The sequence below is a fragment of the Eschrichtius robustus genome, chromosome 16 (genome assembly GCF_028021215.1).
Source record: "Eschrichtius robustus isolate mEscRob2 chromosome 16, mEscRob2.pri, whole genome shotgun sequence".
Taxonomy (NCBI): domain Eukaryota; kingdom Metazoa; phylum Chordata; class Mammalia; order Artiodactyla; family Eschrichtiidae; genus Eschrichtius; species Eschrichtius robustus.
In genome coordinates, this window is record NC_090839.1 from 88,229,163 (window position 1) to 88,255,430 (window position 26,268).

The 26,268-nt window shown below is 46.5% G+C and overlaps 3 protein-coding genes across 6 annotated transcripts in view; 2 read left to right on the forward strand and 1 right to left on the reverse strand.

Moving 5' to 3' along the window:
• Positions 1–15: 15 nt before the first annotated feature.
• On the forward strand, positions 16–7,953 carry AIMP2 (aminoacyl tRNA synthetase complex interacting multifunctional protein 2). 2 transcript variants are annotated; one of them, XM_068524008.1, is made up of 4 exons: positions 16–256; positions 4,416–4,622; positions 6,358–6,589; positions 7,424–7,953. In XM_068524008.1, the coding sequence occupies exons 1-4, from the start codon at positions 122–124 to the stop codon at positions 7,810–7,812; spliced, it is 963 nt and encodes a 320-aa protein (XP_068380109.1). In that variant the 5' UTR covers positions 16–121; the 3' UTR covers positions 7,813–7,953. The 2 variants fall into 2 exon arrangements, with proteins under 2 accessions (XP_068380109.1, XP_068380110.1); XM_068524009.1 differs by having other exon boundaries at positions 16–136.
• Positions 7,950–26,268, reverse strand: part of EIF2AK1 (eukaryotic translation initiation factor 2 alpha kinase 1) — a 31,107-nt gene continuing 12,788 nt past the window's right edge. For 2 of the 3 annotated variants that reach the window (XM_068523994.1, XM_068523996.1), the window contains exons 7-15: positions 25,571–25,670; positions 24,976–25,036; positions 24,320–24,647; positions 23,053–23,164; positions 18,542–18,642; positions 12,542–12,653; positions 12,222–12,304; positions 10,909–11,142; positions 7,950–8,744 (exon numbers count right to left, since the gene is read on the reverse strand). In XM_068523994.1, coding sequence (XP_068380095.1) covers positions 8,634–8,744; positions 10,909–11,142; positions 12,222–12,304; positions 12,542–12,653; positions 18,542–18,642; positions 23,053–23,164; positions 24,320–24,647; positions 24,976–25,036; positions 25,571–25,670 — 1,242 coding nt within the window. In that variant the 3' untranslated portion in view covers positions 7,950–8,633. The remainder of the gene's footprint in view (positions 8,745–10,908; positions 11,143–12,221; positions 12,305–12,541; positions 12,654–18,541; positions 18,643–23,052; positions 23,165–24,319; positions 24,648–24,975; positions 25,037–25,570; positions 25,671–26,268) is intronic. The other variant, XM_068523995.1, reaches the window with a different exon arrangement.
• Positions 13,634–17,797, forward strand: ANKRD61 (ankyrin repeat domain 61). Its single transcript, XM_068524169.1, has 3 exons — positions 13,634–13,849; positions 14,786–14,883; positions 16,758–17,797. The coding sequence occupies exons 1-3, from the start codon at positions 13,634–13,636 to the stop codon at positions 17,698–17,700; spliced, it is 1,257 nt and encodes a 418-aa protein (XP_068380270.1). The 3' UTR covers positions 17,701–17,797.

Genomic DNA, 26,268 nt, shown 5'->3' on the forward strand with positions numbered 1-26,268 from the left:
GCGCCTTCCCGGACGCCAGCCTCCGGGTCGGAAAGGAGGTGGCAGCAGCCTGTCGTGGACTTGGACGGTTTCTGAGCGTTCGTGCCTCTCACCCGCCACCTTCCCTCCCTTGGGTTCCACAATGCCGATGTACCAGGTAAAGCCCTATCACGAGGGCAGTGGATCTCTCCGTGTAGAGCTTCCCACCTGCATGTACCGGCTCCCCAACGTGCACGGTAGGATCGGCAGCCCCGCGCCAGCCGCGAGCCACGTGCAGGTAGGAGCGCGCGGCCCTTGCCCCGGCCCCGCACCAGCCCAGTGCCAGGCGCCAAGGCTCTAGTCCCACCGCCCGCCCGCCCAGTGCTCAGGCGCCCTGGCTCCACCGCGGTCCCGCCCCGCCCCGCTGCCCTCTTGTTCAGTGCGCACGCGCTGCCGCCCTGGCCCTCAGTTGGAGGACTAGGGGCATGGGTCCTTCCAGGCCCGGACCTTGGGACCCGAACTGTCTCGAACAAACCGTGGGGACCAGACCCGATCGCCTACCCCACTCCAGCCTCACGCGCCCACCGGCCTCCGAACGACCGTAACTCTTATCTATCAAAGGAGCTATCCATCTGGTATCTGTTTTTGCGCTTATGACTACTTAAACTTTTATATGACGAAATTTTACCCACAGAAAAGCGAATAGCACGTAAATGCTCGTTTTGAGGAATTATAAAGCGAATCCCAGTGTCACCACCACTCAAGTTAACACGTTGTCAGCGCCCCATTTAAAACTACCCCCAAAGTTCCCGACTTCCGCGGTCATTACGTCCAGCTTTTCTCTCTTATTTTGTCACCTGAGTATGCATCCCTAAACCATGTAGTCTTGGTGTAAGTGGAAGCATGCAGCGTGTGCCCTACAGTGTCTGGCTGCCTCTTCTAGATATGATTTGAAGAATCCCTTTGCTGCCATGAAAAAGCGAAGCGTTTTCTGCTCTGCGGTCTGCTGCTCCTTGGCTTGACTGTGCCCCCACGGCTTTATCCGTCCGGCTGCTCACGGGCGTCGGCTGGTTTTGCATTTTAGGCTGTTATGAATTATTCTGCAGAATATTCTTGTACACGAGCAGGCATAGGGTATATACTAAGGGATGGGATCGCTGGCTCAGTGGGCTGGTCTGTCTTCAACTGGACTAGATTGCTTTCCAAAGCGGTCATCCCGGTTTATGCTCTCACCCGCGGTGTATAAGAATTTCTGATGCTGGCACCCTCCCCAAAGCTGGTGGGTGTACAGTGGCATCCTACTGTAATTTAGTTCAGATCTCCGAGACCTCTAAATCAGTCGAGCCCCTTTTCATGTTTATTGGGCATTTTGATTTCACCTCTTTTGTAAAGTAGCTGCTCAACTTTGACTTTTTTTATTAATTGCAAATACACATTTTAATTTTCCAGCTGGAGAGACTTTCTGTCCATTCTGACTCAAGATGAGTGAATAGATAACGTTCGTGGCTTGTTTTCCCTGTCATCCTTTGTCGTAAGACCTTTCTGCCTCGATTGGAAGGGCGGTGGTTAGTTTAGTTTGAAACCAAATAACACAACTGTTGTCTCACTGCAGAGCTAAGGCAAAAACGCAGGCATGGTCCAGTATCTCTTCACCTGGAGATTCCCATGGAGGCATGGTCTGGTGCCCCTTAACTGGACAGTCCCATGGAATCAAAAAGAAAACCCCAGAGTGGGGAGCATAACATCCCTTTTGAGACCAAGTCCCCCTTTCTTTTTTTTTTTTTTTTTTTAAGTATGCTGCCTAACTTCCTTTGGGCATTTAACTGTGAACTTGCAACTTTGAAGGTGATAACTTAGCAGATGATAACAATGTGGACAGATCAGGAGAAATCTAGCATCTCCAGAGGAAATGAGAGCAACACAAAGAATAAAATGCTTCTAAATCCATGTAAAACAACACAAATGGATAAACACAACATGCCAAGTCACAGTCTCTCCTGAACAAAGGAAACAACGGGCCAGCATTAGAAGGTGTGGTAGGTAAAGCAGAACTTGAGCATCTTGCGTTCCTCAGATCGAGCTATGCTGGGCTCTTATCACAGGCCACATTCCACACGCAGTACTGGGTTCAGTCTTCAGTGAGTGTTGACGGGTTTTGAATACAGTAGGTGCTTCGCCCCTGGTTGGGCAGGGACCCGACTGCCATTTGTAGAAATGAGCAAAGTTGTACACAAAGAATGCACACATACAGGCTGGATTAAAAGATTGGAAGTATTACTCAGGAGGACTGATACTGAGTAACATGAGGATATCACACAGGTGGTAGCCTTACCAGTCACACATTTGCACACTTATTTCCAGTCAGCACCACATTATTTAATTGGCACACTGAACTCTATCCTTCTTTATCCCACCCAGATGGTAGTCATCTTGCATTTCTCTGCTGTTTGATCTTAAACAAGAGCAGCAGGTGAGGGGAGCTGAGATCGTGGAGATCCAGCTCTAGGGTAAATCGGCATTAACCAGCCGAGAGAAGGGGGAGGGATGTTGCAGACAGAGGGAACCTGATGAGGAAAAGCCCTGTGGCAGGTGGGGGCCTGTGTGTTTTAGGATCCAAAGAACAGCATGGCCAGAGCCCAGAGCAATGGGGGGAATGATGGGAGAGGAGGTAACCAGAGAACCATTCGTACAAGCTATTTATCAATCCGGGTTAGGCTTTTTAGCCTAAGAGGTTGTTTTGATTTCTGGCTGCCATCATAGGGATGGGTGGGTTGGAGGGGTGGACCAGAATGGATGCAAGGTGACCAGTGGAAGTAGGCCAGGTGAAAAATGGTGTCTTGGACTCAGGCATTGACCGTGGAGGCACACTTACAAGTCATTGGATTCCAGAAAATTGACAACCACTGGTGATGAATTGGCTCTGCGAAGAGGGCAGTGTTGTGAGTGACAAGGGGAGAAACAAAATGTTCCTTAAACTCACCAGCATACAAATGTGAGCAGGCACTCTTCCAACACTCACATTGTATCATGAGTGCATGTTTATTTTTTATTATTTTTTTAAATAAATTTATTTATTTAATTTATTTTTGGCTGCATTGGGTCTTCGTTGCTGCGCGTGAGCTTTCTCTAGTTGCAGCGAGCGGGGGCTACTCTTCGTTGCGGATGCGCGGGAAGGCCACGAGTGCATGTTTATAATAAACTCAAGGTCATTGCCTACTGACCCTTTTGTCTAGTCATGAGTGTCTTATGCTTAACGTGTTCTTTGTTCTCTTGACTCAAATGGATTATCTTTTGTGAGAGCTTGTGAATCTGAAAATAGGTTGCACAGTGTGACTGCTGGGAGGTTTCTTGTTATTGCTTTTTAAAGTAAGTCGGTAGGGACTTCCCTGGTGGCGCAGTGGTTAAGAATCCACCTGCCAATGCAGGGAACACGGGTTCGAGCCCTGGTCCAGAAAGATCCCACATGCCGCAGAGCAGCTAGGCCTGTGCGCCACAACTGCTGAGCCTGTGTGCCACAACTACTGAAGCCCACGCACCTGGAGCCCTTGCTCCACAACAAGAGAAGCCACCGCAGTGAGAAGCCCATGTACCATGGCGAGGAGTGGCCTCCGCTCGTCGCAGCTAGAGAAAGCCCGCGCACAGCAACGAAGACCCAACGCAGCCAAAAATAAATAAATTTAATTAATTAATTAATTAATTAAATAATAAAGTAAGTCTGTAGAGATTTGAGATTTATTTCTCAGCAAATATTGGGTTGGCCAAAAAGTCCCGTTATGGAAAAACCCAGACGAACTTTTTGGCCAACCCAATATTGTTAGTTACTTATGGTGTACTAATCCACTGTACCAGGCAAGAAAGATGCAAAGATTCAGTGAATGAAGGATGTGAATATTCCCTCTTTATGAAGTAATACATTTCAGCAGTGAAAAAGTTCTAGATGATTCTAAGATAATGTGAGTGCCAGTATTGCCTAGAAAATGATTTGGGGAATGGATCATTTGACCGCCCCCCCCCCCCCCCGGACATACTTCCAAGCTTAAGGACACTGTTTTTTTAACCTGTGTGCTCCCTTTTTCCTTCGATTAGTATAAATGGTTGATTACATCCTCATCGCCACCCCCAATCTTTTTCTATTCATTTACGCAAAGTATTTTGAACTAGTTTGATAGAAAGAACAATTTGTGTTCGTCTTCTCTCATTCTCTGTTCTTAAAGACTAAATCACCTGAAATAGGAGTCCTACAATTTCAAAGTGGCTTTCAGGCACAACATTATTTGTTTTATAGCATTTGGGGATTGATTTGCAGGACCTATTGGACTGGGGCAAATGAGATGATTCTGCTACCTCATTGTAATGTCTTCTGAAAGGTGGGAGGTTCGAACTAAGTGGAAGACAAGTGATCAAACAGACTGCTTTGATGTGAGAGGAAGTGAACGTTTTGATGTTGGTCTGTTTAGGAAGAGTCGGACCCATCTCTTCAAGCTCTTGAGTCCCGCCAAGATGATATTTTAAAACGTCTGTATGAATTGAAAGCTGCGGTCGATGGTCTCTCCAAGATGATTCAGACACCAGATGCGGACTTGGATGTAACCAACATAATCCAAGCTGACGAGCCCGCTGCTTTATCGACCGGTGCATTGGACTTAAATTCCGTGCTTGGAAAGGTAAGTGCATCTAGAAGGATAAAGAACATCAGCGCACTAGGTGGACGTTAGTGCTGGAAAGTTGTGCCGGTGTGATTAAAGCCTTGGTTTTCGAGTTTTCAAAGGTGGTGCAAAAAGCACATTCCTCCTCTGATTGTGCCTTTGCACAGAACAGATTCATGAGCTTTGAGTGAAGCCAGGCAGGCTCTAATGCAGCTTCTGGATTTCTCAGACCCGGTGGAGAACGGGGGCGATCCTTAGGCAGAAGAGGGAGTCAAGAGTCCCTACTTCCTGCCACTCGGGGCAGCTCCCGGCAGACTCCGAGCCCTGGAGAAATGGTCGTTCACTCGGTGCTTCTCTGAGGTTCAGCCGAGTCAACCCTGACTCTTTGAGAGCGGCCTGAATTTCGGAGCCTTGGCTGTCCAGGTGCAAAAATCCCACCGATCCTTTTGCAATTTGTTGCTAAAAGCCAGTCACAGTCTCATACCTCAGACATATTTTGCTTAAATTCAGTTTGCTGTGTTAAAATTCAGTTGCATCAGCCACCTTTAATGTCAGTCTACAGGCTTCAGTTGATTTAGAGGACAATCTGATACGCGAAGAAAGAATGTCTTGTTACAAGTGGGTGCAAGAGGGTTCGTCCCGAGAATCCCTGCTAGCACCCCCACCCCTGGAATTGGTGATAGAAAACGGTCCTGCTTAAAGACCTAACAAGCGGAGGCAGCACTGCCATGTCTCCCCCAGAGCTGTTTTTGGTAACGTCCGTCCCTCTGCACTCATGTATCCCTTCATCCCCCAGTTCGTGTTTGCATGCACCGGGGGCCCATGAGACCCCACTCAGCCAGTCCCCCAGGGAGCCAGTCTGCATAGGGGGTGAGTCGGTAAGACAGCTGCGCCGGGTGTCCCAGCATGCCGGGGGGGCCTCCCAGAGCACACGGTGCTTCAGATAAATCTTGATACCGCAGAAGGCACAGCATCAAGTAACACGATATGTTCAGAGAAATGCAGAGCATCCAGCATAGGTCCACATGAAGGGCATCGGTCAGGAGTGGCAAGACCAGAGGCCAGATTGTGGCCGGCTGTGGACAGAAAGCCACAGAGTTTGGCCTCTGTTGTATCATATGAGTTCATTAGTTATGAAGAGCGGATGTACAGAAAGAAGATAGTCCACATCTAAAGGCAGTGCGTGTTGCAAATCAACTATACTTCAATAAAATACATTTTAAAAACAAATAAGATAAAAAGGCAGTGTGTTTTGGCACTTTAATTCACACCTAGTTTTTAAAAATCTCCCTGAGCGAAGACCCTTTTCCAAGGGGTTCTTCACTGACACGTAACTCAAACAAATCGCTGTAGAAACTATATCCTGTCGGGCATTAGAAAGATTTAGTAAATGGAGTAATTACACGTGTGATTTTTTTTTTTAACTTAGGGACAAATAGAGGTGTCAATCCTAACATGTTGCGCTAATTTTGAGTAGAGTCACCTGTTATTTATTGGGAGCAGCGTTGCAGGGGTGGAGGGGTGGAGTCGCCTGCCGTCCCCTGCTTCCTACCGAGCCGAGCCCCCTTGGTAGCTTCCTTCCATCCCCAGCACTCGCAGCCTTGGCTGCAGGTGGGGTGACATTAGTTCCTTCTTCCCGGGAGGTGACGATTCTTTAGAGAAGCCTGGTGGGGGTCTAAGCACAGCACCTGGTACAGTGTCGGCACTCAGGTTGCTGTTGGTGTCATCTGCCCTGTTGGGGTTTGCTCCCCAGGATTACGGGGCACTGAAGGACATCGTGATCAACGCCAACCCCGCCTCGCCACCCCTCTCCCTGCTCGTGCTGCACCGGCTGCTCTGTGACCACTACAAGGTCCTGTCCACCGTCCACACGCACTCAGCGGTCAAGAGCGTGCCGGCAAACCTCCTCAGGTGCTTCGGCGAGCAGACGAGGCAGCAGCCCCGTCACGAGTACCAGCTGGGTTTCACTCTGATTTGGAAGGACGGTAAGCGGAGGGGCCGGGTGACTGGGAGGCAGTGGGGGATGGGAAAGGGGCGGTCTGCAGCTGCTTGCCGGCAAAGTCCAGAGAGCTTGCTGGGGGGTTGGCGGGGGGTGGGGGAGTGTGCGCCAAGTGGAGCCAGGTGCACCTTGGCCCAGAGGTGCTCTCCTTCCTCTGGGAAGGTGGAGGTCTCGACTGAGAGCAGTCCCCGAGGGAATCCTGTCTAACCAGCCAGGGCAGGGGAGTCACGGCTGTCACGGCCGTCTTGCCCTCACATTCCAAAACCTATCATTATGGGGACATTGACGTCCTCTTGTAATGGACGTTACCCATTAAAGGCTGGCAGGATGTCATTCAGTCATTATCTCCACTGGTGTGTGCGCTTCTCCCGGTGAAGTTCCTACGGAGGGAACTGAGTTCATGTCCATCCATCGAGGCCTTGCTGCCCTCAGCCACACATGGAGAGCCAGGGTGAGGGCGGCAGGAGGTCCTGGCCCGGGAGACGGGACCCCTGGTCTGCAGGCCTCATGCCCGGATCCTTAGGCACAGGGGTTGGAATAGATGGTCTGAGGTCCCTTCTAGCTTGAAAACTGTCATCATCAGATACCAGAAATGGTTGCTTTATAACTTACAGTTTGCACTGTTTAAACCTGCAGTTTAAACTTTCTTGAATATTACTAACCTTTTGGAGACCAAATAAAACTGCGATTGTCTTGAAAATACACTTTCCCTCGCCACCGGTTCGTGACTAACAGGGACTCCCCTTGCCCCGCTCTACGAGCACTTCCTCTGGCAGCGCTGCTCTTGTTGACATTTCACAGAGTGCTTATTTCTTTTCAGTGCCGAAGACTCAGATGAAGTTCAGTGTCCAAACAATGTGTCCCATCGAAGGAGAAGGGAACATTGCACGCTTCCTGTTCTCTCTCTTTGGCCAGAAGCAGGATGCTGTGAATTTAACCCTCATAGATAGCTGGGTAGATATAGCTATTTTTCAGCTAAAAGAGGGAAGCAGTAAAGAAAAAGCCGCCGTGTTCCGCTCCATGAACTCTGCTCTCGGGAAGAGCCCCTGGCTCGCTGGGAATGAACTCACGGTGGCGGATGTCGTGCTGTGGTCCGTTCTCCAGCAGACGGGGGGCTGCAGTGGGACAGCACCAGCCAACGTGCAGAAGTGGATGAGGGCCTGTGAAAACCTGGCCCCTTTTCACACGGCCCTCAAGCTCCTTCAGTGAACCTCAGTCACTGATTTTAAAGGGTTTAAATTTTAAGGATGGTGCTGTTTTGTGCCTATTATTGGTAAAGGGACTTGTACTAAAATCAAAGTCTTTGTTTAGACCAGTGGTTAAATATCAATAAATGCATCATATAATTAATCTGTGGTTTTCATTTTATTTAAAATCCAGCAACACTGTATGCAATATACTGTGACAATTGCCAGCTACGTGGCCGGCACACTGGGGTACAAATATGAACGTATCATATCACTGCCTTCGAGGAATGTAGACTTGGGGGGAAGCAAGTCTGTGAGGAAGGAGGGAGCCCGTGGGAACAGCGCAGCGTGGAGGGTAGGAAGGCCAGCAGCTGTCAACCTGGAACGGTGCAGCTAGTGCGCGGGCCTGGGCTTGGGCAGCGATGGGTCCAGAGCACACTTAGGTCTCTGCAGCAGAACCTAGAGGAGGACTTGGTGGTCAACAGGCAGAGTTCAAAAGAGAAAGAACAGCTGAGGATGAGGCCTACACTTTCACTTTCAGAGACTGGATGGATGGTAATATTAAAGTGAGAAGTCCAGGAAAAGGAGCGTGTGGGGTAGGAGAAAGGCAAGAACAGAACAGGTTTCGTTTCGAGCAGTCTTAGGTTCAAAATGCCAGCCTTAAAAGGTACTTTCACAACCTCACTTTAATAAGTCTTACACAGGCTTACTAAATACGATTAGAGTTATACCAGCCATACCCTAATAAAGATTGAAAATTCACATTCCAGTTGACTATTTAGCTTAAAAAGTCCACTCATATTTATAGAGCCTATTGAGGCTAGACGGGCACACCCCCATCTTTCATGTCACTCTCTTAACCCCTTTGCCTTGAGAGAGGAGACTTAGCTGCTTCTTTAGTTCTTCAATTTCTTTTTCTTGCTCTAGTATCTTCATCTGTAGGGTGAGATTAACCTGTAAAGAGAGAAAATTTTAAGCTCCGTTACAACGGCTTCTTCCTTTACTTTTAAATATACAGGGCTGCCTCTCTTTGCACAGTCCCAATATGCGTGGATTCCAGTTCTCACAGCTTATTACGCGTCACCCAGCAACGTGGGTCAAGTGTCAGTTACCAAGGTACAGTGACTCTCGTTGCCTTAGCGCTTCAGTCCACAAAGCACTATGTGACCCACCATACACGTCATCAGGAACAATCATCACTTCTTTCAAAGGCTCTGGTGGTTGGTCACCGTGCACCTGTTAGTCGGTTCACACACAGGCAGCGTGTGGAGTTGTGCTGCCTCCTGTCTCCCAGTGATAAACCCACGTGACATTTTTGAAAGAGGGAACTGGCCAACAAAGATGAAAGTACAGCAAAGTAATGAAAAGTGAGGACGCGAGAAGTGAGCATCAAACGCACGGTGTTACAGACGGAGCAGCTGATCGCGGGAACGCCGATCCCGCCACCATCAGACGCACTGAGTGCAGACAGCTTATCAACGTGAACAGGAAGAGGGTGAAGATGTCCCCAAGAAAACTTCACGTTAAAAGAACTCCTGGAGACAGACCATAACATCAAAAGTGCCAAAGGTAAAATGCCAGAAACCGATCCAAACTTAGCAAGGAGTATGACAAGTCACCAAGGCAAAGAAAAGGTGCTCACTCCGTGTGCTAAGTTACAGGACAAGATGAAGGTGGGCACTATTCAAGCTACTCTTGAAACACTTTAATTCTCAATTATAGTTTTATAATTTTTTTTCATTTCCGCATACATCTGTAACTGATAATAAGAGAGTTTTAATGTTCTGACAAACATTTTTAAAGGTCATGGAACAACTGTAACTTTTCCCATTGATTATTAAGCTCCTTTTGTATGCTGTGGGCTCTGCGTGGTCATTTTCACAGTCCTGCACTAGACAAAGTGCAAAGTGAGGGCCACCTGTCTATGCAAATTTATCTGTACAGGTATGCATAGGTTACTCTATAAACAATTCTACAAGAAGGAGAAATCCTTACCATTAACAACAAATAACTACGGTCTCTACTCTAGCTTCACGGGGAGTTAGAAAATTCTCTCCATACAAGGATATCAATTCAACAACCACATCTGCTATTTTCAGAGACTGAGAGAAAAGCACTACACCTACCTGTTTACCGTTCAATCTACTAAAATTCACTGTTTTACTTGAAAAGAAATAAGCCTTAAACAAAAGACAAATCAACTAACCCAGTTGCAAGTGGTTCCCCAACTCGTGTGCATCAGAACCGCTTCGAGGGTTTGTGGAAGCACAGAGAGCAGCCCCTTCTCCCCCAGATGTCTCTTTTAATAGGCCGGTGGGGGAAGGGGAGGGTCTAAGAATTCTGGTGATGCACGGTGATTTTATGCTGCTGGTCTGGAGACTGCACTCTGGAACCGGTGCATCCACACAACGCTGCGTATAAATTACTCGGAGATCTCGCTACAATGCAGGTCTGGGGTGGCGCCCCGGAGCCTGTGTTTCTAACAAGCTCCCAGGTAAGGCTGATGCCGCTGGTCGGAGGACCCACTCTGAGTAGCAAAGCACTAGAGAACCTGTGACTTTCTCTTTGAATCAAGCTTTTTTAAGTCTTAGAAAGTTTCTGTTTATACCTGGCACTGAAACGACATGTCAGGAAGGAGGAAGGGGATGGGCTGCCTGGAGCAGGACCTCCTCACAGGACAGAAAACCAGACTCGCACACTGGGATGCTGAGATCTTCGGTTGGGTAAGGCGGTCTCGGCCACAAATGCTCCAGCTCCCCTGAGAATCACTGCTGTCCTATATCCTTTGGTGTGTGTCCCTTTCTACTAGTAGCTACTTCGCAATAATTCATAAAAGGCCATATACCATAGTTGGAAAGGAAAACTAAAACCTTTTGACTTAGCAAGCTGAGGCTCGAAACTGGAGCCCATGTGACCATTTTCAGAGCAGACACTTGGCAGTGGTCATCTAGCTTACCTGACAGGTATGCCACTGGCAACTCTGAGAATGGGTTGAAATATTTTGTTTCCATAAACCTGATTCTAAGCTCAACTGCTCTTCGTGAAATGGGATTCACAATTTAAACAAATTCCATTTTAAGCTTCATATTTCCCCCAGTATTAAAAAAATCATACATACATTTCCAGAATTTTGGAACAGTTCACTCTGCAGCAGCTGAACAGCAGACGGCCTCTGGGATGAGTTCTTTCTGGTTAAGTACTGGATGTACTTGGCTTGGACGGGACACCTTTTACTGAGGGACTCGGGGATCTGTCCAGTTCTTAAACCTGTTAAAACATGTGCTCGCTCCATTTCTGTCCCAAACGGCTGAAAGAGCTCCAGCAGGATAACACCCAAGCTATACATATCTGACTGAAAAAGGGGGGAAACGGTCAATGAGTAGTGAAATACACAGAGTAACATTTCCATTCCCACCCACCTTCCTTTCAAAAGCGAGAGGATTTTCTACAGAAGGATGATTGACAGTCCCTACAACGGAGGGAACACAGCGGGCTGGCTCGTCCCTCACAGAGGCAGGTGTCTGCCAGCTGGATCTACTGTAGGTGATCTACAGACAGGTGACGGTACTCTTGCAGTCCCCAGCTCTAACACCAAAAAGGGGCATCCAGGGGCACGAAGGACTGAGGGCCAGGGAGGGGCAGGGGTGATCGCGGCCACCCAGAGCGGTCACTACCATACAACTGACTCCACTGCTCCTTGAAAACGCAGGCCAGGTATAGCCTGAGAGAGACATTGAGAGGCCACCGAGGGTCCCTGCGGCCTACCCCGGTCCCACCGCTGCCTCCGCTCAGAGTTAGGCATTCTTGGTAAAGTTTTAGCAAACTCTGCATAAAACCTGTCACTTTTCCTAAAAACAGTCTTTTAGGAAGGTGTTTACTACATAGGATTTTCGGAGCTGCCATGGTTTTTCTGGCAGCTCTTTCCCAGTCACTAAAAAGTTGAATGATTCATCAAAAGGAAGAAAATTTACTAGGCTGTTGTTTTGAGAGAAGAATTTACTTAACATTCCTTTGAGGAACGAGCTGGATTAAAACTTTTCCACATCTTCATTCCACCTCAGAGGGAAGCAAGTGTCACACTTGTCGGGGGCACTGATTTACCTAAGCTTGAAAGCAGAATGAACAGCTGAAAACAGACTTTGGTGAATCCTGCCTTCCTGAGGGGAAGGTGATATCTTAAAGGGAAAGCTCATTGCAAAAATTATTTTGTGACACCCACGGATTTGGAAATAGTAAAATAGCCTAAAAAAGTCAGATTCAGTTGAAAAGTGAGGCTTCGCACTATGGTAGTTTGATGTAAGAGATAACCTACCACACTCCGCTATTTCCAAATCACTTCGACGTCAGACCTTCCACTGCATTCACTGTACTTTTTGTTACTTATGACTGCAGGGTAAGTCCACTGAAAGGGTAGACGGGAACAAACACTACCTTGGCATCATACTCGGATCCCTCCAACTGTTCAGGGGAAGCATACAGGCAAGTGCCCACTCTGGAGGTATGTGTGGATGTTCCTGTAATTTGAAAAGCCAGAGATGAAGCATGGCGGGGTTAGCACTGTCTACATAAAGACCCCTGACTCAGCAGGGCACTGCAGCTCCCAAGGAAATGACAGTTGCTTTTTTTTAAAATCTCACCTTTGCTGTTAAGTCTTTATGATTCTCTTTAAATACTGACAGCGTTCAACCATGTCTCTCTCTCTCTTTTTTTAATGCAAAAACAAACAAAAACAACCACCAAAAGAAACTTACTCTTTCCATTTCCATTGGCCCAGTCTGTGTTCTGTATGATGTCTGCACAGGCCAGGCCAAAGTCTCCTATTTTTACTTGCTGGTCGGGGCCGTGAAGAAAAATATTTCTGGGCTGTAAACAAACAGAACAGGTCAACTCCACGGTGTTCTAGAATGAACAGTGAAAACATGTGGATGTTGAGAGTTTTCAACTCAGGAGCCAATAGCCCCTCAAAAATTAAAAATGAGAGCAGTGGTTCTCAAACTCGGTCGCACATTAGCATAACCGGAGGAACTTTAAACAAATCTCAGCGGCCAAGCCACTCCCCAGACGGATTAAATCAGATTGCCTGGAAGTGGACACAGGCATCGACGTTACTTACAGTCCCCAGCTTATTCCACTAATGTAGAGCGTGCTTGTGCACAAGTGCATTTCAGCCCTGACGGAACCTCAGAGTCACCAAGAAGGTTTTAACAACTACTATCCTCTCAACAAGTCAAAGACTTTGATTATTATTATTTTTAATGAAAACACTGATTTTTTTAAAGCTCCCAGATGATCTAACATGTTAGCCAGGGTTGGGGACGGCCGGGTCACACTCTAAAGGTACACATTTCACTCTACTGAAGCAATCATCACAGACCCAACACATTTCCCGATGGAACTACCCCCAGACCAGTGGAAAACGCACCTCTGTTGGAGGTAGGGTGGAATTCCATTAAAAACTAGAAAGTGTTTAGCTTAAAAGTTAGGTCTTCTTAATGTAAATGTTTTGTTTGTATAAATTCCCTTATTTTAGCGTTGTCAGGTTTTTTTTAACAGTAGGTGAATGGGAAGAGAAAACAGAAACAATCTTAGGTGCAAGATGATAATCTGGATACGCTTTTGTGACTAAGTAGAAAGTCCTGGAAACTGTGCTCCTGTATCTGGCACTATAGATACAGGAACAACACGTGAAAAAGTTTGGTTCTGATATAAAAATGCATCATCTTCACGGATACCATTCTCAACAGTTCTAGAACTGAATGGAAAGAATCATAAAGAGACTGAGACTGACCAATTCTGTAACGCGTTTGCCCTGAATTCCTAAGTCCCCTCTTGAAGTTGTACTCATGGGAAGCATAACCAAGAGAGGCAGCAGGGGGCTGGTGGCTGACGGGGCCCAGGCCCTGCAAGAGGGCGCGGCGGTGTCATTCCACACCAGGCTCTACGAGGCCATCCTGAGGGAGGACTGCACCGCACTCCGGGCTCTGCTCAGAAGCCACCCCGTCAACGAGCCCATGACCGTTCTGGCCAGCTCCACCGGCTACAGATTACTGCTGAGCCAGGTACCCTCTTCCTCGTCTCGGTCACTTTTAGAAAAAAGACGTGATGCTTCAGAAGGAACGCCACCTGATTCCTGAGGACTCACTACACCTGGCTGCCCTCACCGTGCCCGAGGCTGGATGGTCCACGCCGAGCACCTGCACACGCAAAGCCGTGTTCTGCTGAGTCTGCGACGACTCCTGCCAGGGATCACAGGGGCACTGACTGAGCAGAGACTGGGGCTCGCGTGGCTGGAAGAACATTGATCTCATCCTCTCAAACGTGCCAATGCTGATTATGTCTGTGTGCTGGAATTATTTCTCCCTTTTTTACATATACTTTTTCATTTTCTGAATTTTTATACAGTAATTATTACCCTTATAACTTAAATTTTTTTCAGAAAGTCACCCTCTGCCCTTATCTTGCAGTCGTGCTGTAAAGGCCTGTGTGTGTGTGTGTGTGTGTGTGTGTGTGTGTGTATAAAGAACTCGCATAAACAGCTCTGCTAATCATAGACAGAATACAAGCAGCATTAACTTTGAAACCCTAAAAGTGCAGGTTATAGTACTGATACTATGACTTTGGCAAAGCCTTAAAAAACAAAACCTACTTGTCAATGACTCTCTGGGTTAATTTAAGGCCTAAGGGACTTGATAGCAATTACCATTAATTTTACACAATGAGCTCTTCACAAGAATCAACTTTCGAAGCTTTAAGTAAATCATATCTGCTGCCTTGGTAAATCTGCATTTATGAAAAATACAGATTTTTATAATATCAATATAAAATTGACTGGTTTGGGGTAATTTAAAACAGGCAAAAGGAGAATTTCAATGCACATAACAGAGAAATGCTGAACCAAAGAGATGCTAAATACAATTATTTCCTTTGAAATAGCAAGCTAACACAATTATTCTAACTATATTGGGCTACTTGTAATGTATTTTTTCCCCCCAAAGCAGACGCAGTCCATCATCCCCATCTACCTGGCCGCGGAATACCGCAAGGCACAGAGTTTGCTTTGTTTGTTAGAACACGGTGCAGACCCAGAAGTAAGGTAAGTTAACTCAACAGGCGACTGTTTCTAAATGAGGACACACACGATCTGTGTTCCTTTCCCGGTCATGTCTGGACTCATCCATTCTCCATGGGTGATGGACTACAGGTTACCACGTTTGGAATAAACCAATTTCCTTACTGACTAGATGAGATCCTCTGAAAAACCGGAAATAATACAGGAACACAAATCAGTCAGCCCACTTAAAGCATCGTGAGTATTAAGCGCTCAGCAATGGTGTTGTGGCAAATTAAGTCCTGGTCACAGCCCTTAGGGAGTTTAACAACCTAAGTTAGATATGAAAAATAAGAAAATGGAAATAGGCAAGGGATTTTCTTGGAAAGAAGTTTATCTTGCTTCCCAATATATCTTCACCACCTAAACCAATGCTGACACTTCCTAAGTGCCCAATAAATACCATCTGAATGAATGGGAGAAGTACACGGTATAAAAGAGAGTCGAGCCCCAAATCCTTACCACGCTCCGGAAGGGCGCCCCCACCCCGTCGTGCTCTCACCCTGCCCCCGAGCCCCACCCCAGCTCTGCAGGTCCTCCCAGGACTGGACCATCACCTTCCCCCCCACGACCCAGAGGATTCCTCAGTACACCCTTCCCACCCTTTCTCGCCCTGGATGGGGCCTGCAGACCTCTCGAGAACTTTGCCCACTGGCCTGTTTACTTAGCTCTTTCGGATTAATGCTTCCACACCTGACTGTAAGCTCTGCAGCGTGGCGACTCTGCTGTTTCCCCACACCCCTGGTGCAGGGCTTACACTAAATCAACAGGTGAACTGAAAGTCATCTTCTAATCCCAGTGGAGCGGTCAGATGCTCATAAGAGACCTTCCCTTTTCTCTGCCACAATCAAGGAATTTTGGAGGCAATCCTGAGAGATTTCAGGAAAGGAGATGAGGGCCGAGTTGTCAAACTCTCACTCCGCCTGTGCTGGGCAGGGACTGACGATAAACTCCAGCTGCAGCCCCTGCCATCCACACACGCGAGTGAAAAGGTCAGATAGAGGAGCAGGTGCGGGGCCGCCAGGGACTGAGTTAGCGGGCGTTCTGGCCCTTCACGGCTCACTTCTGTGGGAATCCCGGATCACACTCGAGTCTGCACAATTCTACTGACTGGCTGCTATCTCAGCACAGCCCTGAGGGGCTGTGGACACAGAGCTAACTGAGATGCAGCCTGGAAGAGGCCGCCGTCCCAGCAGGAGTAACACAGCTGACACGAGCTGTGACAGGAAGCTGGGCCCCTCCGTGCTGGGATGCATACCACTCTGTCCCCCCAAGACGCTGGGATACCCCAAGAAATTAAACAGCAATGCAGATTCTCAAACACTTCTTTAGAGTAATTACGGGGGATTATCTTTTTTTTTTTTTTTTTTTTTAATGGCTGAATAACATTCCATTGTGTATATATATATATACCACATCTTTTTTTTTTAATATAAATCTAATTCCTTTTTTTTCTTTTTTTTTAATTAATTAATTAATTTATTTATTTTTGGCTGTGTTGGGTCTTCGTTTCTGTGCGCGGGCTTTCTCTAGTTGCGGCGAGCGGGGGCCACTCTTCATCGCAGTGCGCTGGCCTCTCACTGTCGCGGCCTCTCTTGTTGCGGAGCACAGGCTCCAGACGTGCAGGCTCAGTAGTTGTGGCTCACGGGCTTTGTTGCTCCGCGGCATGTGGGATCTTCCCAGACCAGGGCTCGAACCCGTGTCCCCTGCATTGGCAGGCAGACTCTCAAACACTGTGCCACCAGGGAAGCCCACGGGGGATTATCTTAAATAAATGTTGCCTTCTTAAGCAGTAGCTCTCCGCGTCGAGCCATTCCCGCTGTGAATTGAGTGTAATCTGCCATCAGTACCTATTCCAGGGACACGAGAGGCCTCACCACGCTCCGCCTGATGCTCCTGCCCTGGCCCATCGCCTCTACCACGTGGACGAAGCCGGGGAACAGAATCCAAAGGATGCTGACGGACATCCAGAACGATGCAGTCCTGTGTCTGCGCATTTTGTGCGAACACGGGGCCCAGGTGAATGCGCGAGTGGCCGACAACTGGCGCTCCCCGCTCCATCTGGCCATCACGTACGGCACCTCCCCGGTTCTCTCCATCCTGGCCCAGAACGGTGCCCAGGTCAACGCCATGAACGAGTCCAGCATGACACCCCTGCACGTGGCTGCAGATATGCTGAATAAGGAGATGATGGAAACGCTCACTGCCCACGGGGCGAACGTCAACTGCGCCGTCTCCTCCACGGGCAACACGGCCCTGAAGCTGGCGGTGTGCACCGCGTCAAGCAAGGCCGGCCGGCTGTTGGCCGCGGGCCTGAGCTGCACCCGCCTGCTGCTTGTTCATGGAGCCCAGGTAAATACCCAGGACCATGAAGGTCAAGCCACGATCCACGAGGCGTGTTTTGGAGGCAGAGAGGCAATAATCAATCTCTTGCTCGAATTTGAAGCCAATGTTAACATATTAACAAGAAATGGGGAATCTCCGATATATATGTACCTTCTGCGCGGTTCCAATATAAGAGACACGGCACTTCTCACCAGGCTGCTTTACCACTCTTATCCTTTGAGACTGACCAATAACCAAGGAATTCTACCTGCAGGAATCATGCTCCCAGAATTCCACCTCCTAAGGGAAACCCCAATAAAGTTATCTCAAAAACCCTTATCCCTAGAGGACAACTGTAAAAGAAACGTCAGAAATATTTATGGGGAGAAATACAAACAGCACTTGAAGCGACTTCTCCCAGGGAAGATCTGGAATTCTGTATATGGTTATTATGATTTAGCTCACCTCCTGAAATAAGATCTCAAAGTTGCACAGAGCCACAGAACTTCAGTAACTCACGTCACATTTTCTGGCTAGACGTGTACCCGGAAAATACTTAACCCATCACCTTATACATCCCAAATGTACAAACTACTGGTTCTTAAACCTTTTTCAAAAAATAAAATGATTTGCACATTAACTTTTTCTTCCTAAATAGTCTTTTAAATGCATTTTGCATGATTTAATTTTTGCCCCCAAAGTAAGTAAATTAAAACTCTCAGCCAAAGTAGTAAATATATTTTCTCTCTCTCGCTCTCTCTTTTTTTATTTTCTGGCCATGCCGCACGGCTTGCGGGATCTTAGTTCCCCAACCAGCGACTGAACCCGCACCCCCAGCAGTGAAAGCATGGAGTCCTAACCACTGGACCGCCAGGGAATTCCCTATTTTCTCTCTTTCTTGATATTCTTTTATAAAAATTGGAATAGTCATTACAGATATTTAAAACAGCAGAAAAAAATTTCCCATGTTAAATTTCTTTTAAGAGGGATAATTACAGAAACAGATTTTACCTCTAAGGCAGAAATGAGTATTTTTGTCAGCATGAAATACATTTAGCATCATCAGTTATATTAGTACTCAAAGCACACTTACTACCTGAAGACAGCTAGAATTTTCGAATGCCCAAAGATTACTCCTTTTAAATTCAACCTAAAGTTTTCACATTCTAGACCTATGGAACAATGATTTATACAATATAAAGGTAATGATAACCTCCGAGGTAAATAAACTAGGGTACATGATCTCATTTAATTCAGTAAACCAATACCCAAGTCATCCCTGTAAGCAGCTGTCAATGATTTAATCTTCCCCACTTACCTTTAGATCTCTGTGTACAATTCCCATGTTATGTATGTGAAATACACCTTCCACCAATTCTTGAAAAATTTTTGTTGCAACACTGGCCATAACATAAGGACCTTTAAGTTAAAAAAAAAATAGTTTTATTTCTCTAATAGTTTTTCACTTGTTACATAACATCAAAATGTAATGAGGGGACTTCCCTGGTGGCGCAGTAGTTCAGAATCTGCCTGCCAATGCAGGGGACACGGGTTCGAGCCCTGGTCCGGGAAGATCCCACATGCCGCGGAGCAACTAAGCCCATGCACCACAACTACTGAGCCTACGCTCTAGAGCCCGCGAGCCACAACTACTGAGCCCACGTGCCACAACTATTGAAGCCCGTGTGCCTAGAGTCCCTGCTCCACAACTAGATAGGCCACTGCAATGAGAAGCCCGCGCACCGCAATGAAGAGTAGCCCCCACTCGCCACAACCAGAGAAAAACCCGTGCACAGGAATGAAGACCCAACGCAACCAAAAATAAATAACTTTATAAAAAAAAAATGTAATGAACGTAGTTATAAGTACATTAACACCTGACACCACACAACATTCAGATTGTCAACACAGTCAATACTCCACAATGGTTTCAAACCTAGAAATCAGCAAACCAAGAAGCCACTGCAAATTAGCTCCCAAGAGTCGATGGACTTCCTGTCACCAGGAAGAGAGGACCTCTCATGTCACTCAGAGCCCCTGTATTAACTGCTTTGTAAACAATTCTCAGGCATCGGGTGGCTAGATTAAACTACGTTTCAGTCCCCCTCAACCCCTGACATCTGGGGCTTAATGCTAATAAATCTGGTGTCCTGGCCCGCTGTGGATTAAACACATTATTACGAATAACAGAATAAGAAAAAAGATAAATTATGTTAGCCCAAGGGGTGAGCTTCTATTGCCTGGAAGATTTGGAATGCCGCATTTTCCAAAAATGATGGACAAATGAAGTATAGGGGCGAAAAGGTAAATGAATTAATTAATCTATTAATATCATAACATAATGTGGGAATTTAGAGGGTGGAGAGGTTTGGTAAGACTAAATCAGGGACTTCCCTGGTGGCACAGTGGTTAAGAATCCACCTCCCAATGCAGGGCACAAGGGTTCGAGCGCCGGTCCGGGAAGACCCCACATGCTGCAGAGCAACTAAGCCCGTGCGCCACAACTACTGAGCCTGCGCTCTAGAGCCCACGAACCACAACTACCGAAGTCCGAGCACCTAGAGCCCGTGCTCCGAAACAAGAGAAGCCACTGCAACGAGAAGCCCGTGCACCTCAACGAAGAGTAGCCCCCAGCTGGCCGCAACTAGTGAAAGCCCCCATGCAGCAACGAAGACCCAACGCAGCCAAAAATAAATAAATATATTAAATAAATAAATAAATAAATAAAATAAAATCATAAGCCTATTGTTTACCTTTGAGCACGAGAGCACCACGTGGTCCCTTCTCCCTGAATGAGCCGACTTTGTTATAGAGTTCAAACCTATTCCACACCCTCCTTTTACACTGTCTAGCATATAATTTAGGGACCTCAAGTACTTAAGACAGAAAACTCTGTGTGTGTGTGTGTGTGTGTGTGTGTGTGTGTGTAAAAACAATGGTTCCAGGGAATTCCCTGGTGGTCCAGTAGTTAGGACCCTGCGCTTTCACTGCCGGGGCCCGCGTTAAGTCCCTGGTCGGGGAACTTAAGATCCTGCAAGCCTCGTGGCACAGCCAAAAAGTAAACAAACATTTAAAAACTAAAATAAAAACAACGGTTCCACTACAAGTACCTCTAGTATGACCCCCCCCGCCCCTGAAGTGACCAACCTGTCTGGGAAGAAATGCAAGAAGGCCTTTCTGACTTTCCCAACTATTCAGAATAACTACCTTGCTTTGGTCTGTCTTTAATTCGGTTTTCCTTTTAACTCACCTAACACATCCAAACGGTAGGCAACTGCTGGAGGATTCAGTAGTCATACACAGACCTGCTCCAGTGATCGCAGTTTCCACTCAGTGCTGCATCCTTTGCAGGCACTGCTTTAATCCTCACAACGACCCCGTAAAATGGGGATGACCCACATCTTACAGGTGAGGATAGAGACTGAGAACTGTTAACTGACGTACCCAAAACCTCCTATAGCTGGTGAGTACCAGAGCCATGACTCAAACCCAGGTGTGCCGCTCACGGGAGTGTTGGGAATGATTCGCCTAGAAAATGTGATTGGGGGCTTCCCAGGTGGCGCAGTGGTTGAGAATCTGCCTGCCAATGCAGAGGACATGGGTTCGAGCCCTGGTCTGGGAGGATCCCACATGCCGCGGAGCGGCTGGGCCCGTGAGCCACAACTACTGAGCCTGCGCGTCTGGAGCCTGTGCTCCGCAACAAGAGAGGCCGCGATGGTGAGAGGCCCGCGCACCGCGATGAAGAGTGGCCCCCGCTCGCCGCAGCTGGAGAGGGCCCTCGCACAGAAACGAAGACCCAACACAGCAAAAATAAATAAATAAAATAACTTCCATCCCTACCCTTGCTCCCACAGTCACTCTCTAAACCGTTTAAAAAAAAAAAAAAATGTGATTGATGTAAAGCTGGACACACAGGGCTGGAATGCTACAAAGATAAAACTTTTTAATTTAAAACATTTTTTAAAAGAAAAATATACATCCTGCTAGCAGTATGATCCATCTCTTGCCTTCACTGTTCTGACGGGTTTATCGTACTGGATGGTATAGATTAGAGTTCTCAGCCCACGCTTCATTAAAGACTCACTTTCCAAACGTAAGCTTCAAGATCAACTGCACACGGGGCTGGAATGAACCGTTCTCTTTCCACAAAGATGGGCGCATAGCACTATAATGCGCATGCAGCAGGCCAAGGATCCAGTTTTACTGGGCCCTAAAAATACCCCACGCACCGCTTACCATGACTGGACTGAAGAAAGTCTGGCATGTTCTAATTTCATGGTAAACCGAGGGGCACTGAGGAGCTGCTGGAGAGAGACGTTATGTCTCCGTCTCCATGGGAAGCTAGTCTAAGATTCTGAGTAGGCCAACTGACCTGTGTTTTAGGCCAAATAAAGGGTTATAGTGTCACTAGGAGTGAACAGCAAATGATTAATGATCGATATTTGGTTGAGCCTTTACTTAAAATCAGATCACTCGCATTCCCTATTTTGACCATCTACCGCAGTGAATTTCAACTGTGGCCACACATTAGAATCAACAAGAGAACTTTCGCAAAAAAATAACAAAGGCCAAGCCCTATCCAAGACCAATTGTATAAAAATTACTGGTGTGGTCCCAGACAACACCCTTTTTCTAAAAAGATTTCATTTTTAAAAACAGTCTTAGATTTACAGAAAACCTGAGAAGACAGTTCCCACTTACCCCACACCCAGTTTCCCTGTCACCAACACCTTACATCAGTCTGGTACATGTCACAATGCACCGATCCTGATACAAGTCCACAGGCTATTCAGACGTCCCTAGTGTTTACCTAATGTCCTTTCTCTGTTCCAGGATTCCATCCAGGATACCACATTACATTGAGCTGTCATGCCTCTTGAGGGTCCTCTGGTCTGTGACAGCTTCTCAGACTTTTCCTGTTTATGATGACCTTGACGGTTTTCAGAAGTACTGGTCAGGTGTTTTGTAGAATGTCCCTCAGTTGGGATTTGTCTGTTTTTCTCATGATTAGACTGGGGTTATGGGTTTTGGGGAGGAAAATCACAGAGATACCGTGCCCTTCTCATAGCCTCTTATCAAGGGCACATACTATCAACATGAGTTATCACTGTTGATGCTGACCTTGATTACTTGCTGAGGGGGTGTCTGTCACGTTTCTTCCACTGTAAAGTTATTCCTTTTTTATTGACAACATCTTTGTAAAGGTTCCCCAGGTGATTTCAACATGCAGTGTTAAGTTGAGAACCAGTGTTATAATATTCTACAAATATTAACCTAACAGAGTACTTCTAGAGGCTATTGTATAACTGCAGGGGAGCGGGGGGGGATATGGATCTTGAAGGAGACAAACTTTTGACCACATGCCCTTCTATAAGGGTTTCTTTAAAGGTTTCTTTTTATAGAAGTATCGCATTTTCAGTCTTTTCTTTTTTTCTTGGCCACACCGCACAGCATGCAGGATCTTAGTTCCCCAACTAGGGATCGAACCCATGCCCCCTGCACTGGAAGGGCAGAGTCTTAACCACTGGACCGCCAGGGAAGTCCCAAAGTATCACATTTTCAGGTTAAAAAAATAAAACAAATATTTAAATTTTCCCTTAAAAAATGTTTAAAAGACCTTTTCTACCTGAAATCATTATACTAAATTCCAGCATAGTACTCTTAAATATCAACAAACTATGTATCTATAACAGAAAATATTAACTTCCAAATACCTACTTATATTTTAAAAATGTGATTTTTCCCCTGATCCAAAGCACGTGGAGGCAGAAGGCGGCAGGTCTGTCTGTAGTTCCCAGCCCAGCCCTCGAACACCCACGTGGTACTTACACGCGGATTCATCCATGCTCTCGCGGCCCTGCTGGTTCCTCTCCGTGATCCAGTCCCACAGCGAGAGCTCACACAGCTGCATCTGGATGTGCAGCATCAGGTGGTACTGCACCTAGGGGGCGACACACCGCTGGCTCCCATCTGCACGATTTAGCGGACAAATGCTCCCTTGCCTACCCTAGGCCAAGCACCAGGCTACGTGCTGTGGGCAGAGACTACAGACACAAGCCTGCCCGAGAAGCCCGAAGTCTAGTGAAGGAGACAGAGGAATAAAGCAATACTTAACACAACGCGTCATGACCCAAGTGGGCAGAGGCAGGCCCGGCTGGGGTTAGGCAGGTATTAAATGGAAGAAGCTCTTGAACGTGACAGAGTCCGTGGGCCCGAAACTGTTTAGTCTGCTCTCGAGATAAACAGTTTTTAAAGCTGAAGATAAAGCATCAGGCTGGCTGTATGGTATTCTACTACTCTATGGATACCCCAGAGTGTACACACACTTTATCTGGCTTCACATAACTAATAATTTGTCCGAGAAAAAAGTAAGCAAAAATTAAGCTCACTGTAGCCCATTCAGGAAAATTTTCCAAATGTATTACAGAGCAGTGAAATGATTCTGATGAAAAGTCCCTAATACTCAACTCCTTTATATTCAGGGAACTTACTCAAAGTTTTTTGTGTTTCATAAAAATACAGAACCTCATATTCCTGGACAGCCAGAATTAATTCTACGTGTGAGTGTACAGATGGTATATACAGTTTTGTGATCCCAACACGACAGGTTATGCGCAGACCCTGTTAACGTTCAAGTTTAAATACTAACGCTCAGTAAGGGTGAGAGTACCAGCACATCAGTGTAATCCTAATTACTGCAATTAGGACACTGAAAGCTGACCTGGTGATCTGCCTAGGACTTGTCTCCTAAAGTCATGTTCCAAAATACAGAAAATCTTTCTGCATAAATATATTTTGATAGCATGATGCTAAACAACCACAGAAATAGAGCGTGTGTGATGCTTCCTGCTCCAGGGTGTACCTGGGAAATGCCCCCGTCAGGGAGGTCAGAAAAGGACCAGGAGGAGTTAACTAAGAGAAGGAGGGAAGACCAAATCCTAGGGCCACGTGTCAGGAGGGAGCACGAGAGCAGAGACAGGGAGGAGGAGCCAGGGGAAGCCAGCTGAGGAGGAGGGCCGGCCGTATCCAATCACAGCCCTCCACACCGCTATTACAGGGAAACAGCAAATGGGCAGGTTCTGGGAGAGTCATCTACCTCCGTCTGCCCCAGCAAGTTGAAGTTTTCTTCAGAAGATTCCTCAGTGGATGCGAAGTTCTCTTCCAGGTCTGAATTATGCCGAACTGGCAGCCGACGCCCAACAGTCGATCTGGAAGACCCGTCAGCCACACCTTTTTCTTGGGGCTCAAGGGACGGTGCAAATCCACCGGCATCTCTTGTGACTACACTGGCGCTGCAGTTCACCAATCTATTATTCTGATTTTCAACGCCAGATTCTCCCAAGGATTTTTCTTCTTCTGGGGTGAATTCGGCGAAGATAATGAATGAGCTGTTACTTTCATCACTTTTAACATCACACTGATCTCTGGAGGCCAAAAAAAACCAGTAACGATAAAAAGCAACGTAAAAAAAGATCCAGAGTACCTCAACTGTTCCTTCAAGCCTGTATGAACCTGACTGGTAAACTCCTGACAAAAGAGACAGCCAATCTGTCTAGCAGCAGCATTTACTTAAAAACACTGACAGGAAATACCTGAGAGGAGGAAGAAAATAACTTAACATTTTGTAATGAAAATAAGCAAAAAGAAAGTCTAAAACACTCCTGAGCTCCTAGTTGTAAAAGGCAAAGGCGACCCAAGGCAGGTGACTGGAGGTAACGTCCAGGGCGTGAAAGGACACGGCAGCCCACGTACCTGGGGTCCTCCTGGTCAGAGATCACTTCCAGAGACGGCAACTGAATAGAAATTCTATCTGCTGAACAGAAACAAAAGGAAATCTTCAAGCAGCCCAGTTTTCTAATTTATAGTCAAAGGCAGAGCTAAAATACATAAGTAAGACCAAATGAGACAACAAGTTAAAAATGTCACGACCTTCTGGCAAAATGCAAATACACCAAGCTTATTCAAATGACTGGAAGATTTTAGAAAAGACAAAAACAGAGCTGTTCAATGATGCGAGGGCTCATCGAACCTTCCGTACAGGACCTGACAGTAAATATTTCAGGTTCTGTGGGCCCTAGGGGACTCTGCTGCCACTACTCAACTCTGCTTTCGTACTGCAAAAGCAGCCAAAGATAACACACGCGAGCGAGCCTGTGTTCTAATAAACTTTACTGACACTGAAATTTGAATTTCATATAATCTTTACAAAATAATTCTTCCTTTGATTTAACTCTTTAAAAAAAAAAAATTCTCAGCTTGTGGGGTGCACAAAAACAGACGTAGGCCTGGTGTCACCCACGGGCCGAAATTTACCAACCCTTCAACTGTTTCATCTGAAACCGCTCACCTTGCCTTTGGGCCATGTGAACATGTTCTATCCAGGCAGTGTGATAGCCGACAATATTAGGATGCTGAAGACCCGCCAGCACCTTAACTTCCCGTAGTACCTGAAGAAGAAACATACTTAGAGCTGGCTTTCACTTACAAATTTGTTAAATGTTCATGGTATTAAATAATACTTGTTCCCTCTGTACGAGGAATCTAGACTGTGTTAAAATAATGGGAATACTTTTGTGAGAGACAAATGCAGTTGTTATAGCAACTAAATAACTTACATGCATATAGCACTTTACACTTTTCATGGCTCATATATAATCATTCCCTCATTTCATTCCTACAAGTTAGTCCAGACCTCCAAGGTAAATAAAACCATTCTTGTCACCACTATTTCAAGGGCAGGAGACAGAAGTGGCTTAGAGGACTAGGTCGTTTGCCTGGGACCACACAGTATGTCAGGGAGAAGACCTGGACCTGAATTGAGCGCCTGTGTTTTTCATAAAAAGCTTGTTATATATTGTATATGAATAGTTTACTTAAAAAATTAATTTCCCCAGCAATGACCCTGAAATGTGGTCAACCTAAAGTGCCTATAAAAAATTTAAGTCAAATAAAAATTTAATCTTGATGTTTATTTTACGGTAACCCATTCCTAGCAAACTGCAATCCGTACCACCAAGTATTTCCCAAATACACACAAACACGCAC

Coding starts and splice junctions, on each gene's coding strand:
- AIMP2 (XM_068524008.1), top strand. CDS start 122: ATGCCGATGTACCAGGTAAAGCCCTATCACGAGGGCAGTGGATCTCTC. Junction 4,623..6,357: donor TAAATTCCGTGCTTGGAAAG/GTAAGTGCATCT, acceptor TTTGCTCCCCAG/GATTACGGGGCACTGAAGGA. Junction 6,590..7,423: donor CACTCTGATTTGGAAGGACG/GTAAGCGGAGGG, acceptor ATTTCTTTTCAG/TGCCGAAGACTCAGATGAAG.
- ANKRD61 (XM_068524169.1), top strand. CDS start 13,634: ATGGGAAGCATAACCAAGAGAGGCAGCAGGGGGCTGGTGGCTGACGGG. Junction 13,850..14,785: donor ACAGATTACTGCTGAGCCAG/GTACCCTCTTCC, acceptor TTCCCCCCAAAG/CAGACGCAGTCCATCATCCC. Junction 14,884..16,757: donor GGTGCAGACCCAGAAGTAAG/GTAAGTTAACTC, acceptor TACCTATTCCAG/GGACACGAGAGGCCTCACCA.